Consider the following 18,424-nt stretch of genomic DNA (forward strand, 5'->3'; position numbering starts at 1 on the left):
GAGAACTTTGAGGATATAACACGGATTCTTAACGCATCAGCAGAAGAGACAGCAACACCTCATACTGTAGCCAATAAACAAGCTTACCCTTGACGTTCAATGAATAGTCACCTTGGTACACTGCTTATGGATCAGTGTAATGTTCGTATGCAAAATACTATGCACTTACGATGTCTTGAATACCTCATAGTTGGCGAACTGCCTGAAGAAAAAATAAGTATGAAAAAGAATTTACACAGTGCGCAAAAAGCTAAAATAGCGCGTGCACAATTCGTTACTCGTTTCAAAGCTTCTCACAAACATCAGATTGAAAAAAAAAGGTCGAATTAATATGACTTACAAATCTTAAACACACGTCGCAGGTAATAAACAGGATATACAGGGGCAACCGACATTTCTTTCTTATACGTTTAATTTTAGCAACCACTCATGTGAAAAAAAAGAAAGGTCATATCTCACCGCCAGAGCCGTACATCGTTGGAGTGTCGTAGGCTGAAATGAAAGAAAGGAGAAAATTCAGTGTAGGACTTTAACTGAAATATCCTCTCTCTATTCCTATGAAATGTCTTGGAGTAAACGGCGATCTCCTGTATCGTATCCCAAAAGAAAAGTTTTGGAACTATACAGTGGGAGTCGAAGATGAGAGGGGGTGCTTGAAATTGGGATAACATTGGCTGCTTTAATCTCAAAATAGAGAAACCGGAGAACATAGTGATCGCATTGGCCGGTCTGCATTTGACATTTATTTCATATATAAGGGCGTTAAATCACGTGTGATAAGCTGCGAAGGTCGTCATAAATGAACATTACCTGAAGAAGCCGAATACTGGGTTGAGTCGTACTCTGGAAACAACAAACGCTCAGTAAATGAGTAGTTGACACATCTGGAAGTGGTTACTTATTGTGCAAATAATTTGCTATCAGAGTTCACAAGTTTATTTCAGAAGAAGTCTCGTTGCTTTAAGGAGCTTTACAGACCTTGCTACTTAAAAATAGCACTTTATTGCGGCGTAGGATGGACATATCGACTACACGAAGTAAGCCGAAGCTTCGTCAGGTATCGAGGTAAGCAAGGTATGCAGAGATTTCATTTGCTCATGTGAAATCATGTTTGCCTTCCTGATTTTTGTGTTTAAGGTTCTTAGAAAGGGCGTTGATGAAAGATCAGTTAGACCTTACCGCTGGAAGGGTACATCTGAGTCTGGACGTAACCTGGAATAAAAGAAAACGGAGAAGTCAGAGAACTACTTTTTGTAACCTGGCTTAATAATATTCGCAGACCATTTGACCAGTACTGTTTCATAATAGTGCACTAGAGGAAAATCTGGCGCTGTCTATATCAGCTGCAACGCATGGCGCTTCAGACTGTACGTGATTTGCTTAAGTTTTGTTCTTTCGGCTCTGTCAGGCCTGCATCGGCTTTTTCGCAAGACTATGTTCAGCAAAAGTTCAGCAGTACCACTTCCCCACCTTGACCCTTTTAGGCGGACCGATTCAAATCAGCACACGAGGGTCACAACCAGTTATTCGCTTACCCGAGACAAAGGTCAAGTTCCCATCGTTCCCATGGTGGCTGAACGATCACAGCGCCATATTTGCCTCCAGTAAGTATCCTAGGAAACAAACTATGGTTTGGCCATGCGTAGTATGTTTTTTTTTTTTTTTTTTTTTTGGAGAACAGGGTGGGTTATATAGTTTTCACTTGAAATCACAGAACGAGATTTATATTCCGCTATTACCCAGACATGGAGTCCAAAGTGACGTCAGCGTACCGTATTATCTTTTATCAATCCCCGCCGCGGCGGCCGCATTTTCGGTGGAGGCGAAAGTGCTCGAGGCCCGTGTGCTTAGGCTTAGGTGCACGTTAAAGAACCCCAGGTGGTCAACATTTCCGGAGTCCTCCACTACGGCGTCTCTCATAATCATATCGTGGTTTTGGAACGTTAAACCCCAACAATTATTAATTTGCGGCGTCGTGAAAGACCTGCCTGTCGTTCTGCCACTTTACATTTTCACACAGCTTCTCGACGAGCTAGTACCCGAAGATGGTAACCACGATGACGTCGACGAAACCCATCCGTAGAGGCTACGCGATGTATACTGGCACCTAAGAATCATAGTGACAAAGTGCGCGTTTGGAAGAATGCATTTTGACGCTTGCATTTCGTATGCATGCTCTGCAGGTTTGTCAAGCCTTGAAAGTACGATTTACGTTTGCAAACAATCTTACCGGCCGAAGTGGACCCTTGCGAAGGGTCTTGGGCTGAAATGAATGAGTGTTGGGAATTAAACAAACGGATCATTGCTATTTCACCGTAATCGAAGCCACCAGGCATCGCAATGGTTGTGCATTGTGTTGTCTATGAAACGTGTAATAGTTTTCAGAAGAGAAGAAACCTTACCGGCATTATCGGATATCCCTAGAGTGTCTTGGGCTGAAACGAAGCAGCACTCAGTGCTTAAACGAAGCACATTAAAGAACTTGGGCCCGTTATTACTAGATATTCTGATCGGTGATCTTTGTTATATGAAGAATGGGAACGCTACTGGCCATTGCAAGAAGTGAGATAAAGGAAAAGGTTCCTACCTCAATGTGAAACTGCGCAATATATATCATGTCGGTCCGTCACTGCTACAAGAGGCGTTCAGAGATAATTATGAAATCCACTTATGACGCTTAAATGCGGTCAAAGACATAGTCACAACACATCAATACTAAAGCTATTCGCAATGTTTTCGTTCACGCCTGCAGACCTGCAAAACTACAGCAGCGCTTTCATAGCGCACAACACGTGCGTTGTGTCCTTGCGTATCAAGACCACGTAAGCAGCAAAGGGTACAAACGGCGAAACGAGAAAGTGAACTCGTCCACCCGCAATAAAAGTTGCTCCCTGACTTTAGTCCTCAAAAAATGAGGCTCAGGGTGAACGAAATGGATTCTTACGTACCACCTGACGTCGGCGTATTTGACGGGTAGCAGACTGAAACGACCGAAAGCAGACCCGTATTCGTTTTGGCAGCTTAGGTAATAAAGTGTCTCCGTGCTAGCTCCGAGGGCGCGGGTTCAATTGTCGGCCACGGCGGCTGACTTTGAGTAGGGGCGAAATGCAAAAACGGACCGTCTACTTAGATTTATATATCCGTTAAAGGACCCCAGATGGTCAAAACAGGTCGGGTGTGAACCTGCACGTATACGCTCAAGAGATCGGCAAAAACGTGTTTTTTTTTTTTTTCAAAATAACATGTGCTGCCAGATTAATTCATGTCTCATATTCAGATAACGTCTGTTTTTGATCGTGAACTGCAAGCGAAATTTGACACCTTCGTTATTGCGTTTCTTTTTTTTTGTCATTGGTGTGTTTCAATCAGCTGAAATATATAATGAGCCCGTATGCCGCTAACTTCGGGTTTATTGCGAGCATTTTTCATAAATCTCATCTTTATCTGTGCATATCACCGGACGCGTCGTCTCTCCTGAAGGTTCCAGAATAAAATGGTTGCTTAATATGCTAACAAACATATGAACCGAGATAACAACCGCCACCACAGCAACAACATCAGAAAATGCAAATACGGTAGGAATGGTAAAGAAAGCCCCAATTCAATAAGTGCTTTCAGGCTAACGGTGGCGTCTATATGTACGTTTAACACGGATGGCAAAACATAAGTAGGACGGGCACTCACCACCCTGGTACATGTTTGGTAGTCAGTGAAACCAAATGACGTGCATATGCTCAGAGCAAGGCGGTGGGTGCCTCAAAGGAAACAAATGTCGTCACGCGCCGGCGAGAGCGTGTGTGCCTCGTGCGACGCCGTCTTCTTCCTTCATATTTGTCGAATGTTTAATTAAAAAGCGGCGTGAAAGACAGCATGATACAGGGAGAGGTTCGCAGCGATTATTTTCGACAGTTAATTGCACCGAACGCGATCTGAAATCCACCATTGTGCCGGACTCCGGACGCACAGAGATCTGATCACGATCATAATAATCACTATACTAAACATCTTCACTATCGCGTTCATCATCTCCTGTGGCGTGTACTGACAGTTCGGTAAGACAAGAATACGCTGGATTCTCACTGAGCGCCATGGATGCGCGAACATTCCCGCATCACTGATGCTCAGTGGTCGGTTGTATCTTTTTTTCTTCTTAGAATTTATTTTATAATCGAGGCACATTTATATGTAAGCGCCTTCCATTTCAAAATGCAATTAATCATCACTTATTTTGTGTAGCCGTGAAACAAGTGCATTTTTCATAAATATCATCATCATCATCTGTGGATATCACCACTCACGAGAGTGCTAAATGGTGTTATTACGCTGTTGCTGTGGAGTTTTGCTACGAAAGTTCTACACATTCATAGAAATGGCTTCTTTGGGGCTAGCGCCTATACACTAAACACCAGGGACATTCAGATCATTTCGACGTGCTCGTGCGTCAGTCTTGCGAGAACCTGCGCTCAAACTGTCGCACTTGCAATAACGCGCTGAATACTCTTGAGAAGTGGCTGAAATATCCCACTTCGCACTGTTCTTCAGTCGACTCACTAGATTACAATATAGCTTGCGATCATTCTGCCACCAAAGTCAGGGCCACGGGGTCGCTTCCCGGAAGACATCGCAACGTGTCTGGATACGTGGGGTTATGCAAGCAAGCCGCCGCACGCACTTATCGTTGTCTCTCGGAGTCGTTGGTAATGGCCTACACAGCCCACACAGGCTATCGTCCTGGTACTTTCCTAACTTTTCGAATCCTCAAGGTCGATGAGAGAAAGCGAAAACAAGGTGCTGCACGCACATATCCGCGAAATCACAAGTGTGTCCAGTCAGCGACTACGTTGGCATTGTACAATGCAGTGTAATTGTGTTCCATTAATCGACGTGTTCGTTTTCTGTAACACTGGAGTATATCGCATGCGAAGGCAAACAAAACCACATTGATGGACACGGCATCCACGGTAAGGGCCTAATTTCCTCGCTTTTTCGTCCTTTGTCATCGAATTCAGGAAATTGATATGTCGGCTTTGCGATTGTGTGTCCCACGCTCGACGAAATATTTCACGCCTCGAAACTGAGATGGAGTCGTTTCTCGCTATTACAATGCTTTTGGTGAGACAGCCTTTCACAACGGTACGGAGGAGAATGCAATTCTCTACATTCTCCAGGGCCTTAGCTATGAGCGCAATTGGGCAGCTTTTCTATACATTACGTGTAAACGGCGGAGTCAGACAGCCTCTGCGCCAGGCCACCTGTCCCGCCAGACTTGTTTTTCTTCTTTCTTTTCCTCATCCTTTCTTGCTTTGTTTCTTTGTGTTTTCCTTTTGTGCGCCCTCATGGGCTTAGAACGACTAGTCAATTACGATTCGCATAGTAATGGAACAAATGAAAGCTGAAGAGGGCGATGTCACGGAGAGGAGACAGCGTGCTTCTCGAATTAAACGTGCTTTGCAAGCGTTTCGGCTACCCGTCGTGTAATTTCGACAGACGCGCAATTGGCCGATAGATAGGGCGACTTCACGTCTCTCCCTTTTCTCATCGACTCAGGCACCTCGTAACACTCGTCGTTTGCGCAAACGAGGCCCATACGCACCGAGAAAGCGATGCCGCGGGCTTTGTGAGAAGTGGTCATATTTTTTTCCGCGCTGCATCGCTTGCCCCTCGTGGTGCTCAACCACCACGACTCAGGTTAGTTCGCATCGCATCTCATTGATCATGCCTATCTCACTGAATTTACTTCGAGAACTTGACGCTAGTGCTGATGCGAGTTGTTGGATGTCCTGCTGTAGCTTCTATGTTTAGTGTAACGTGCAGGCGTGACACATCCTCTGAGATATAAGGCTCGCGCGAGTTTAATTTTAAGTTCGTGTACAGTGTCTGTTAAAGTTTCGTATTGTCTAAAAGAGTTCAGTGTTGGGCGAATTGGTGTTTGGACATTAATATCATCGTAAATAGCGCAGCGAAACGGGAGAACAGAAAGGAAGACGAACACAGGCGCAAACTGACAACTTATTTCATTGAAGGCGGATCTACAGGTTTATATATGCACAAGCTGCGCAGGTGCACCGTAACCACGGACAATGGAGATACTCAAACCGGAAATAATAATGAGAGAATATTAAAGAGAGAAGTCATCCTGTTGACCACTGCATGGCGTGCTGCGCTTGTGAACCACGTTTCCGTTGCGCAAAATCTTAGGCCGAAGTAAGCAAAAAAGCAGCTCGCGAAATGTTAGATGCCCTTTTTTTTTTCAGGAAAGCAGGTCAGTAATGTGTAAGCGACACATCGATAGCGCTGTACAATTCAGAACTGTCGTGCCTGGTTTGATCATTAGCGGTTTACCTCCATTGTTCGTTGCGACGCTGCGCCAGCGCAGCTTGGGGATATATAAACTTCTGGATCGATCTTCCATAAAATCAGTTGTCAATTTGCGCCTCTGTTCGTCTTCCTTCCTGTTGTCGCTTCTCATTACGCTATTTACGATGTCACCCATGTTGTTCCTAAGCCACTGGCACGCCCTTGTCGTATTCGGCAGTGGATCGAGAAATGTTGCTCGCACTGTCTGCCCAGTTCTAGTATGAGAGCTCAAAGACATCTCAAGGTCAAAGTGTTACGCGAAAGTTCCATTTCTTACTCTAACAAGTACACCAGGAGTTCAGATATGCCCTCATTATTATGGTGGGACCACGTGACAATTATGAATAAAGTATAATAATGTTATATATGATTCTTCAAAAAGTACGCTTCGAATCAAATGGAAGACCTATTACATATCTCACTACCCGCATGTGACTGTTGTATTTCGCGTGCCTGTAATTACAGAAACCAGAACGCAGTCGAAAGTTCAAGCTTCAAGTGCTCTTCGCTAACCCTTTCTTATCCTTTCAGTACAACGATGAAGTTTGTCGGCCTTACGTTAGCCGTTGTTTCGGGCTGCCTGGTAGCCAGTCGCACCGAAGAACCCCAGGTTGTCGTTCACACTACATGCGGCGCTGCCAGAGGTATCGTCCGTTCGACTACGGCGGGTCCAGCGCTTGCCCTTCTGGGAATACCTTTCGCCGAGCCACCACTCGGAGAGCGTCGCTTCAAGAAACCAGCGCTTAAGAAGCCTTGGCGAGGAGTCCTGGACGCAACATCGCTGCCGCCCATGTGTCCCCAAAATCCCACGCGAATCAACAGCTACTTCGCTATAAGTGAAGCTGATCCCACTTCCGAAGACTGCCTTTTTCTCAACGTGTACGCCCCCGCGCGAAACGACACATTGTTGAAGCCCGTCGTTGTGTACGTTCACGGAGGAGCGTTTACATATGGAGGAATTTCAATGAAGATCTTCGATGCGTCAGAACTGGCAGTGCGAGGAGACCTCGTCGCTGTCACCATTGCCTACAGACTGGGTCCACTCGGGTTCCTGTATATGGGTACAGAAGATGCGCCGGGAAACATGGGTCTGTACGATCAGCAACTCGCGATGCAGTGGGTCAAGGAGAACGCGCGTTTCTTCGGCGGTGACCCGAACTCTATAACTGTAATGGGTCAGAGCGCCGGAGCCATCTCCATCGGATTCCATCTCTTGTCTCCAAGCAGTGCCGGTCTCTTCAAGCGCGCCTTCATGCAGAGTGGCAGCCCGTTCATCGGGGCTTTCATAAGCACTCAAGAAGAGGCAGCATCCAGAACAGACATGCTCGCGTCCTATCTCGAGTGCAAAGAAAAAGACTCGCACGAGCTTTCCGGAGCAGAAGTCGTCACATGTCTGCGATCCAAGGACATCGGAGACATCTTGAAAGCCTTGGAATATTTCGACGAAGCAGAGTTTAATGGGTTCTTTCCGTTTTTCGGCGGTGACTTCGCGCATGGAAAGCTAGTGAAAGAGTTTGCCCAGTACCCACCGAACGTGAGAGACGTCTTGGTGAGCGTTTGTTCAGGGGAGGGGGACTTCTTGATCGCATACTTGCTTGCCAGGCTCAACATCGTAGAAAACCTCGGAAAGGTGACTCAACGCCGTATGGAGGCTATTATGAGGCTGGTGTTGTCGCGTGCGCTCGTCGGCGTCGACATTGACGCCATCATCGAGCGCTACCTCGGCCCAGTATCTGGCCAGAACGCTGTTGAGGTGGCTCGTGCTTCGGGCGACATACTGGGTGACTGGTTGTTCGGCTGCCCCGCAGTAAGCTTGGTCCGCGCGCTTGCAGCTGCGAACGTGTCGGTGCACGTTCTTCGTTACTCCGAGCAACTCTCCTTCCTCGACTGGCCCGAGTGGGTTCGACCGACACACAGTGACGACATTGTGTTCAGCCTCGGCTCCGGTTTCAACCTGGGTGGCAGTCCTTCGGACGCCGACGTCACGGCAACTGAGAACTTGATAAACGTCGTCTCGACATTCGCTCGCAATGGGTGAGTATTATGATATTATAGTCGTTCACAACCTGAGCATAAATGTAAGCTCCTCCCACAGCCGTCGCTGTCGCACACAGAGAAAATTTGGTTAGATGCCTCATCCAATCGCATTTGCTCATTTTCCTGACGTCACGCACCTTGTGTGCATTTCAGGGAGGCTATTTTAGACACATGTTCGCGGGTTATACTTTAGCTTCCTGGCAAATTTCAGCCAAAACTCTGATGTCACTGCTCGGGGAAACGTATTATTAAATGCGAAGCATTTCTTAGCGAACTTCTGCGACTTTGAGCGCATCTATCTATCTATCTATCTATCTATCTATCTATCTATCTATCTATCTATCTATCTATCTATCTATCTATCTATCTATCTATCTATCTATCTATCTATCTATCTATCTAGCCGCCTACGACTTTGTGCTCTCCTGGTCGCTTGGTTAATCGAATGTACACCAAAATTGGTGTGACGTAACATGACTGTATGACGAACATAAATGACAAGTCATAACATGAAAATCATGACACGCATGTCATGTACAGCATGATTTACATGCCACGCTCATGGTGCGCTGGCGGCCGTTTCGCTAGCTCTATATACACCAAAATTGGTATCTTGCGACTTGACTGTGTGACGAACATAATTGACACGAGTTAACATGAAAATCATGACACGCATGTCATGTACAGCATGACTTACGTGCCACGATCATGGTGCGCTGGCGGCCGTTTCACTAGCTTGATCTACCCCGGAATTAGTATTGCGCGACGTGACTGTGTGACGAACATAAAAACACGAGTTAACATGAAAATCATGACACGCATGTCATGTATACAGCATGACTTACGTGCCACGCTCATGGTGCGCTGGCGGCCGTTTCGCTAGCTTTACATATACCAATATTGATATCTTGCGACCTGACTGTGTAACGAACATAAATAACACGAGTTAACATGAAAACCATGACACGCATGTCATACAGCATGACTTACGTGCCACGCTCATGGTGCGCTGGCGGCCGTTTCGCTAGCTTGATCTACCCCGAAGTTGGTATTGCGCGACGTTACTGTGTTACGAACATAAATAATAGGAGTTAACATGAAAACCATGACACGCATTTTCCTTAGTGACATACAAGACGTTGTATGCAGCTCTTTGCTGGCTGCTTCACATTACATCGATTCCCACAATGCGTGGGATCTGCCGACTTTTTTCAAGTAGGGACGTCGAACTTTTAATTGCTAATAAGCGTAGTATTTAAATTAGCAGCGGAAAAGTGCTTGTGGTTACAACGAAAACCATCTTGTTGAACTGTCTTGCACAGGGGAATGATGGGTTGGCCGCAGTTCTAGGCGCGGAGCTTGTATTTATTCTTCGGTTGTAAGCGATTATAGACCTTATGCAAAATTGCTGCCATATGTCGAAGGTTTGACGAAGCTACCGATTCGGCGCCATGTTGGAGGCTTGGGTCCGAATCGTATTGCTATCGCTGCTCTAACTTCTTGCTTGTATCTGCTTTGATAGTCGGCGATTGGGGCATAAAAACGTCAGACGAGCCTGTACACGTTATCGGCATTTCCTAGTTTTTACGTTGACAATTATTACGTGTGAAGAACTGCCTCTCAACGAGAAGAAGGTACAAGTTTGTCACCAATTCACATGTAAGTATGTCGTCGTTGAGAATGAAGCTTTGCGCTTGGTTATAAATTTTGTCTGATTTCAGTGTAGCGAATAAAGCGTTGTAAGCTATTGCAACATCATGCGTGTAGTGTAGGATGCTTGGGAGGAAGCATTAGCGCGCGACGCGGCTGGGCACAGCGATGACGGTAAGAAAGTGCTGTTGACCCGTTTCAAAGCGTATTTCATAAGGGACAGCTACGTCGACCTAATGTATTGTGCATCTTATTTTAAATAAACCGTTGCATGTTTTGCATAGAGCTGACTAAAACGCGTTCTTGGGCTAGTTGGTGCATGGTCTGACAAACATTTGGAGGCACAAAGGAACGAGGACAAGAAATGACAGGACTGGTGCCAAAAATGACAGGCACCAGTCCCGTCATTTCTTGTCCTCGTTCCTTTGTGCCTCCAAATTTTTGTCAGTTGCATAGAGCTACCGCACGGTTAAAATGTAAGAAAGATCCGCTTCTCACGCACGTGAAAAGAACGTCAAAAGCATTAGTTGCTCCAAGAAGTAGGCGAGGATTAGCTAGTATTTCATTGAATAGCCTTCCGACATGTACTCGCAAATAACACGATCCGCCAAGAATATTAGCGTTCACATCGTCGCTTTCGGGACCTATTGGCGCCTTACAATTTCAACCAGTTGCAGCAAAGCAGTTTAGCGTCGCCGACTGAACGCTTGCGAAACCACCTCAGCGCGTAACCAACGGTGGCGCACCCACGGTCGTTGTGACACATCTGCGGGAACAGCATTTTTTTTTCAATTTCATACGAAAAGTGTCACACACAAGCACCTGTTAACATCTCATAGCACACAGGAGTGGATACAGGATTTTTCCGAAGGGGGATCAGCGTCAGCTGGGAGAACCTGATACGTGCTATCCTTGGGGTATAAATAAAAAAAACAAGTAGGGGGAGGGGGGGGGGGTCAGGCCACCTGGGCCGCCCCTCTGAATTTGGCAGTAATAATAATAAGAATAGCACATGAAATGTTTTAAAAATACGCATAGGGAAGCAGTACGCGCGCAAAGCATCTCACCAAATACAACCTTGTTAAACTTCACAATCAATAACAAACTACGAAGTACGAACAACACGCTCCAGCACAATCGGTCCGTTCGCTGAGAATCGATGACGCGCACGAGCTACCTAACATGTAACTGTTATCGCAATGTGATAAACAAAGTAATGGTGTCAACAACTGCGCAGGCATGTGCGAGTAGCTGCGATGCAGCTTTGGAGCTCGTACACGAAGCCGGTTTTTCTGTGCCTGCGAGTACACGGCGCAAAAACTGTCTCGTTCTGGCATGGCACGAACGAGTGTTCTCTGATGAGTGCCGATGCTGTCGCATGCCCCATCTATTAAGAACGGAGAACGTAAACACGGCGTTAGTCGTGAGCACTAGACGGAGCAACGGAACGATCTGCCGCTTCTCGTCGGCCGCAAGGAAATCTAATAACACATGGAGGCTAGCTTCCTGCAAGCCTTTTTTCAGCATCCCATCTTCCTCAATCTCACCAACACGGCACACGAAGATATGTCGGCATTGCCGTTCCTATCAGCCGCCACACGTCGATACGTACGCTCAGTGTGTGCACATGCGGAGCGCGCTTAGCCTTCAACATGGCGGAAATGCGTACAGCGGCCGCTAGATGGCAGCAGATTTTGCATAAGGTCTGTACCTTCTGAACCAAAGAAGCGGTAGCGTTTGTATATTACGCTGGTCACTGCAGTTGCACCTATACACGCTAAGCAAAGGCGAAAGCGTAGAGTATATTTCACGAATTTTGAATGAGCCGTTAGATTGTCTTCTTCTTCGTCGTCACTAAATGGACAGTGCTTCCCATTTGTCATTTGACTACTGGCACGTGATTTAAACGTGTTTTAATAATAGAGTGCAAGAAATCATCTCTCGTTTCTTCCGTAAACTTCCGATATCTACATTTATCGATATGCCTCAATATTGAGTCATTTAAAAAAGATGCAGTATATGCCTGAAAAGTTTGTCGTCAGACGTGTGCTTTATAGGGAGTACCGAAAATTGCAAGAATTAATTTGAAGTTAACAAGAAATTTATATTTGAAGTTAACGCAAAATGTATTATTTGTTCCTAAGTACACGTATAAGTCACTTTCAGCTTCAACACTCAAACAAAATTACAAATACTCGAGCCTTAGGTCACTACTTGCCGCCATAGAAGATTCACAACACGTTGCATGAGGGCCTCTATGAAACCGTCTCTTTACCTCCTCAATTATACGTTTATCGCTGTTTTCAGAGTACCAAGGTTACGGATGGCACGAGGTGGCCAAAGTTCGATGAAGAAGGACAGTACCTGCACATACGGAACGGAAGCAATGTGCAGGAAAAGCACTTTCTCGAATCTACGTGTAACTTTTGGCACAACGTACTACCTCACGAATAAAAAGCAAGTAGGTGTACGCTTTTTATGTCACCCCCCCCCCCCCCCCCCGTGCTTCTAGTTTTCAACTGTTCATAGCACTGCTAACGGCAGCAAGAGCAAAGAAATGTGCGCCTCTTTTCTTACATGTCTTCCTTATGACGTAATCAGGCTCAATTCCCTTTATTTGTTGTAAGCAAAGGCTTTTTTTAGCTCCCTTTTACGGAGACCTTCAATGAGTCAAAGCCAGGGCACTCAACCGGGAACCTACGGCCATCATTGCGAGAACAAAACAAGGTCAACCGGGTGATCCGGGCAACCAGTCACATGTTAAGAACATCGATTTCGTGTCTTAAAAAACCTTTTTTTTTTTCGACTTACCGAGGTTGAGTCTTTAGAACCCTGCTCCCTGGGCAATGCGAAGTGCTCTAGTCGGTTACCTTCAATGTGCAATAAAGAACATGTCATCTGATTTTTGCTTCAACTTCATATATGAGGAGGACTTGTTCATACCGTAGTTGGTTGTTGCTGTTGTGTACACCCTGAAGTACCTCCTATTTGAGGGTTTGCTCACGTGACTACGCGAAGTGCTCGAGGGATGTTAGAAAAATAGTCGCGCTTTTGAACAGTGACTATTCGATTCGAGCGCGGCATCAAATAGCGCAATATTCTAATTGTTCTTGGAAAGATTACGGACGCGTGGTATGTAGAGGAGTCTACATTGTCAGCCGCTGCGGTCGCCTAGTGGTTACTGTGTTCGGCTGCTGACCCGAAGGACTCTGGTTCGGTCCCGGTCGCGGCGGTCTTATTTCGATGGAGGCGAAATGCTAGAGGCCAATGTATTGTGCGATGTCAGTGCACGTTAAAGAGCACCAGGTGGCGTAAAGTTTCCGGAACCCTCCACTACGGCGTCGCTCACAGCCTGCAGCAGCTTTGCAACGTTAAAACCCATAAACTGACTAAAAAACGTCTGCAATTAGTGAAACGATTTCTCTTGAAAATCTTCATGGGTGAATTGGGTAATCTGCTGTGTTCGCCTAGGGCTGGGTTTGCTCACGTTTGTGTGCGTTATATATGCGTGGTTTAACCAATAAACTTTACTTGATAGTCTACGCTGTATTGCGTCCGTTTCTTTGCATTTCGTCTGTGTCTGTCGCTCTCTAGCTACTATCGACCGAGTAGTTTACTTGTACGCCTCGAATCTTTAAAGAAAGGAATCTCTGCACCTGCACTGCGGTCCTGAACAGCTGTGCAATGGCGGTCCCGTCGATGCTTCCTTTGTTTTCTGCGTGTCTCGTTCAAACATCGGAATACTGATACTTCCTGTTTGTATGCTCCCTGCTTGACGGCAACGCGTGAAAGCGGATTAACGACGTCCATCGGGAAGGTGATCCACTGGTCGTGTAACCACGGCGCCGCGCACCTCGCGACGAACGGTGCCCGGCGTGTACTTCGACATCTACAAAGTTGCACTTTGCGAAGAGGCACCATCTCTGCCACTTTTCCACTTCGCCTCCCTACACGCCACCTGTTGCTTCACTTTCTCGAAAACCTCTCAAATCACAAGGGATCACTACAGATAGTTGCGTGAAAAGCTTCGTGGCCATCTTCTGCTGTCTGGGATCTGCACCCCGCCTCAGGTGAGAGTTCACTTTTTCGTCCTCAGAGACACACGAACTCAGAACTGCAAGGTTTGTAGGATTCTTTCATGGCAACCGATATTGTTAAGAACGCGCTTCGGCTTATCCTAGGCTAGTGAAAGGAGGACTGGCGTATTCAGTGCGTGTTTTCAGAGCTTTTCGAAAACGTGGAATCGCATTGCACCCATTTTGGCATAGTTTTCATGAGAACGTTATAAGACTTAAAGATGCTGGTTTGCCATATGTCATCATGTCGAGAATGTACTTCGAAAAGCAGGTTATCTAACGCACCGAAAAGCAACTAATTGGGATAAAACCGCTTGCGCATTGCTGGTTGTATGGATGAGAACTAACAGACAGTAATGCCAAGTAAAGTATATGGGGTGTTATTTGTATAATTAGGATGTTAAGGTGAAGAAACTAAAGTGGACGAAAAGATAACTTGCCTCCGGCAGGAACCGAACCTGCGATCTTCGAATAACGCGTCCGATGCTCTACCACTGAGATACGACGGCGGTCATCCTTTCTTCCACTTTATGGAGTATATATGTGCATTTAAGCCTAGGAGTGTTAGTCGGCGCCGATCGCAGTCATGGCGGCAAGTGTGGAACACTCTTTTTTCTGCCTGTTGGCGTCACGCAGCATGTGATCTTTTTACGAGCGGGCAGCAGACCAATAATCCCTCGCATACTACCTGAAGGCATGAAGTCTGCCAGAACGACACCCTCGCTAAACACATATAGGTTTCAATGCACATATATATACTCCATAAAAGTGGACGGGAGGACGACCGCCGCCGTAGCTCGGTGGTAGAGCATCGGACGCGTTATTATAAGGTCGCAGGTTCGGTTCCTGCCGGCGGCAAGTTATCTTTACGGCCACTTTAGTTTGTTCACATTTATATCCTAATTACTACAAATGACATCCCCTATACTTTCCTTGGCATTACTGTCTGTTAGTTCTAATTAATACTGTGTCTAGCAAAGAAAAACGAGCCCTTAAATGTCATCTTCTTTCCTTGATGATATGGAGGCAGGATAAAAGAACAATGTCCTACGCTGGCAGTGACGTTTCCGATCGGTTGTCGAATCAAATGACGTTGACGGTGACTTATGTTTGCACTCAAGTAAGTGGAAAGCGAAAAAATGACCTATAAACCGCGTCCATGCGACTCGGTACTCCGGGAATCAGATTTTCTCTAGAGTTACCAGCTGAAAGTTATTCGTAAACACTCATCAAGGAAGGTGGCGTGTTAGCCGCGTAGACACTGACCGCTTGGAAACAATGACGATAATTTTTCGATACTATAACACTAATGAAGTGCAGACTTCGATGAATGGGCGAAAATTCTTTACGGTGAACAGGCAACAAGAATCTCAAGCCCAGAGAACGCGCTTGTGAGTGCTTGAGTCTCTGAGAGAGGCGAGATGCTTACAAGCTTTGTCCCCGCACAGCTTTTCACGTACCGCTTTAAAGCAGTACCCAGGGGTGTGAGACATAATTAAAGTTCGAACGTCAGGATTGAGGTGTACGAGAAGTGTCGCCTTAGCTAGCGCAAGTTTTCACTTTGGAGAACGATTCAGTAGCACGCAGAGCACGTTGCAAAGTGAAGTGGTTGATCAGCCGTTGTGTTCTTCTGCCGGTAACAACATCTTTAATTAGATTTCAGAACGCAACGTTGGAATTTTTGTGAAAAAGTACCATGCATTGGATCAATGTTTAAAAGTGCCTGACGGGCAAGATCATTTCGCAAGCCCACTACGGCGTATCTCGCTGTATACAATTTGCGTAGGATCTTAAACCTTAAGTTAGGGATCAATCGTAACTATTTCTTTCATGCTTTCTTGCAGCACAATGGCAATGTGGGTCGGACTAACGTTACATTTCACTGTGTGCTCTCTGGTGGCCGGAAGAGCTCAAGAGGCGGCTAATGTCGATCACACAACTTGCGGAGATGTGCGAGGGATCATTCGTTCGACAACGACTGGTCCAGTGCTAGCCTTCTTGGGAATACCTTTCGCCGAACCACCAGTCGGTGAACGACGCTTTCAGAAGCCGACGCCAAAGAAGCCCTGGAAAGGGGTGATGAAACGCTACTTTGCTGCCACCTATGTGTCCCCAAGTTCCCGTTAGAGTAAACAGCCACTTCGGAAGTAAACAGCAAGCGGATCCCCTTTTCCGAGGACTGTCTCTTTCTGAACGTCTTCAAACCGGTTCGAAATGATGGTCCTACTCTGAAGCCAGTCGTCGTGTATGTTCGGGAGGAGCTTTTACCTTCGGAGGAATTATCTCAAGATATTCGACGCGTCAGAACTTGCCGTGCGAGGAGACCTTGTCGTTTTCACCATCGCTTACCGACTGGGACCGTTCGGGTTCCTATATCTGGACGCCCAAAGAGGCACCTGGAAACATGGGTCTCTACGACCAGCAACTTGCGATGCAATGGGTCAGAGAAAACGCCCGTTCTTTCGGCGGTGACCCTGACGTCATCACCGCAATGGGTCAAAGTGCGGGAGCCATGTCGTTGGGCATTCACATCTTGTCACCCAGTAGCGCCGGTCTCTTTCAACGGGCCTACATGCAGAGTGGCAGCCCGTTCGTCAGTGCTTTCTTAAGCAGCCCAGCACGGGCGAGAAAGAAAGCGGACATGCTCGCAGACTACCTCGACTGCAGAGAGAAGAATAATCGAGAGCTCTCCGTGACGGAGGTCATTACCTGCTTGCAATCCAAGGATGTCGATGACATTGTGAAAGCGGCGCGAATTTTCAACGCAGACGGTTTTGAGCGGATTCTTCCCGGTTTTAGGTGACGACTTCGTGCCGGGAACGCCCGGCAGCGCCCTTGCGCTTGTTCCACCCAGTGTACGCGACGTCCTGGTGAGCGTTTGCGCTGCCGAGGGAGACTTCCTTATCGAGCATATCCTCAAAAACGTCAACAATATCGACGACATTGAACTCGTTTCGAAAAGATACATGACACTGCTTATGAAGCTACTGCTAGGGAATTTCATGAGCGCCCGACACCGAACCTATCATCGAGCGCTACTTCTTCCCTGTTGCTGCAGACAGTGGTGTCCAAGTAGCTCGAGCTGGCTCTGACATTCTAAGTGACTTTTATTTTTGGCTGCCCCGCGCGTAGCATCGCCCGAGGGCTCGCAGTTGCAAATACGTCGGTGTACTTTCTTGTGTACGACGAGCAACTGTCCTTCCTTGACTGGCCCGAGTGGTTCGCTCGACTCACGGGACGACCTTGCGTTCAGCCTGGGCTCGGCCCTCGTCCTAGACGGTCATCCTTCCGAAGGAGATGTCAAGGCAACTGAAAACATGATAAACGTCGTTACGACGTTTAGTCGCACAGGGTAAGATTCCTGCAATGTTCTGCTACATCCCAACTATAACGCGTAACGGGAAGAGCATTTGCCTTTATTTGCACTTCATGTGCCCCCGCACTGGTACGTATCTGTGACTAAAGAAAACGAACTAGGGTTCTTTGCGAATACTCGTCTCTATCGCTCTATTTAGGGCACCTTCAATTCACAAAGGAATAGGTGTTGCATTCTTGGTTGCTCATTAAGCGTTGAAATGTAAAGTCCCGTTATGGCAGTGGCTTCATTTCATGACTAAAAGCAGCACCCTGCACCGGCCCGGCAGTGAAGCTATATTGACGGCTGCTTGCTCGTAAAGAGAGTGTCGTCCAGCTAATCAACTCCTTAAACACTGATAACAACACGCTTAATCTCAGCACGCTACTAACGCTCATATATGCACTACTACCGAATATTGTACTACCCTTTTATATTCTATTCTTGCGAAACGTCATTTCACATACCTGAGGCAACTTTGAAAGCTCGTTGCTCAACAATCTTTTCCTCAGAAGAGAACATTGAAAAATGGCCGTGAGAGCAAACTACTAATAGATCGTAATTGGTTTTAATTCTGATATGGCTGACCGAGGCATTCGATACACTTGTCATGTGATGACCCACCCGGAATCATCAGATGCCACCTTGCCAAGTTTTACAACGCAATCTGCCTTTGTGCCAGTTTACGCAACGTCACATTCCTAATTTTAATACCGTGCATGTGTTGCTATTTGCAGCGTACCAAATGTCTTGGATGGTACGGAATGGCCAAGATTCAATGAAGAGGGACAATATCTGCACATACGGAACGGAAGTAGTGTACAGAAAAAAATTTCCTCGAATCTACATGCAACTTTTGGCACAGCATTGTGCCTGATAAATAAAAAGCAATCCACTATATGGGTTCTCTTTTTTTTGTTTTTTTGTTTTTCTCGTGCGACCGCACGTG

General features: G+C 46.5%; 1 protein-coding gene across 1 annotated transcript in view; it reads left to right on the top strand.

The window, feature by feature from the left end:
- Positions 1-5,381: 5,381 nt before the first annotated feature.
- The window catches only part of LOC119394613 (acetylcholinesterase), a 23,229-nt gene continuing 10,186 nt past the window's right edge, over positions 5,382-18,424 (top strand). The window contains exons 1-2 of the mRNA XM_037661932.2: positions 5,382-5,688; positions 6,889-8,391. Of these exons, the coding sequence (XP_037517860.2) occupies positions 6,896-8,391 (1,496 nt within the window). The 5' untranslated portion in view covers positions 5,382-5,688; positions 6,889-6,895. The remainder of the gene's footprint in view (positions 5,689-6,888; positions 8,392-18,424) is intronic.

Source organism: Rhipicephalus sanguineus, chromosome 5, assembly GCF_013339695.2.
Source record: "Rhipicephalus sanguineus isolate Rsan-2018 chromosome 5, BIME_Rsan_1.4, whole genome shotgun sequence".
NCBI classification, from domain to species: Eukaryota; Metazoa; Arthropoda; class Arachnida; order Ixodida; family Ixodidae; genus Rhipicephalus; species Rhipicephalus sanguineus.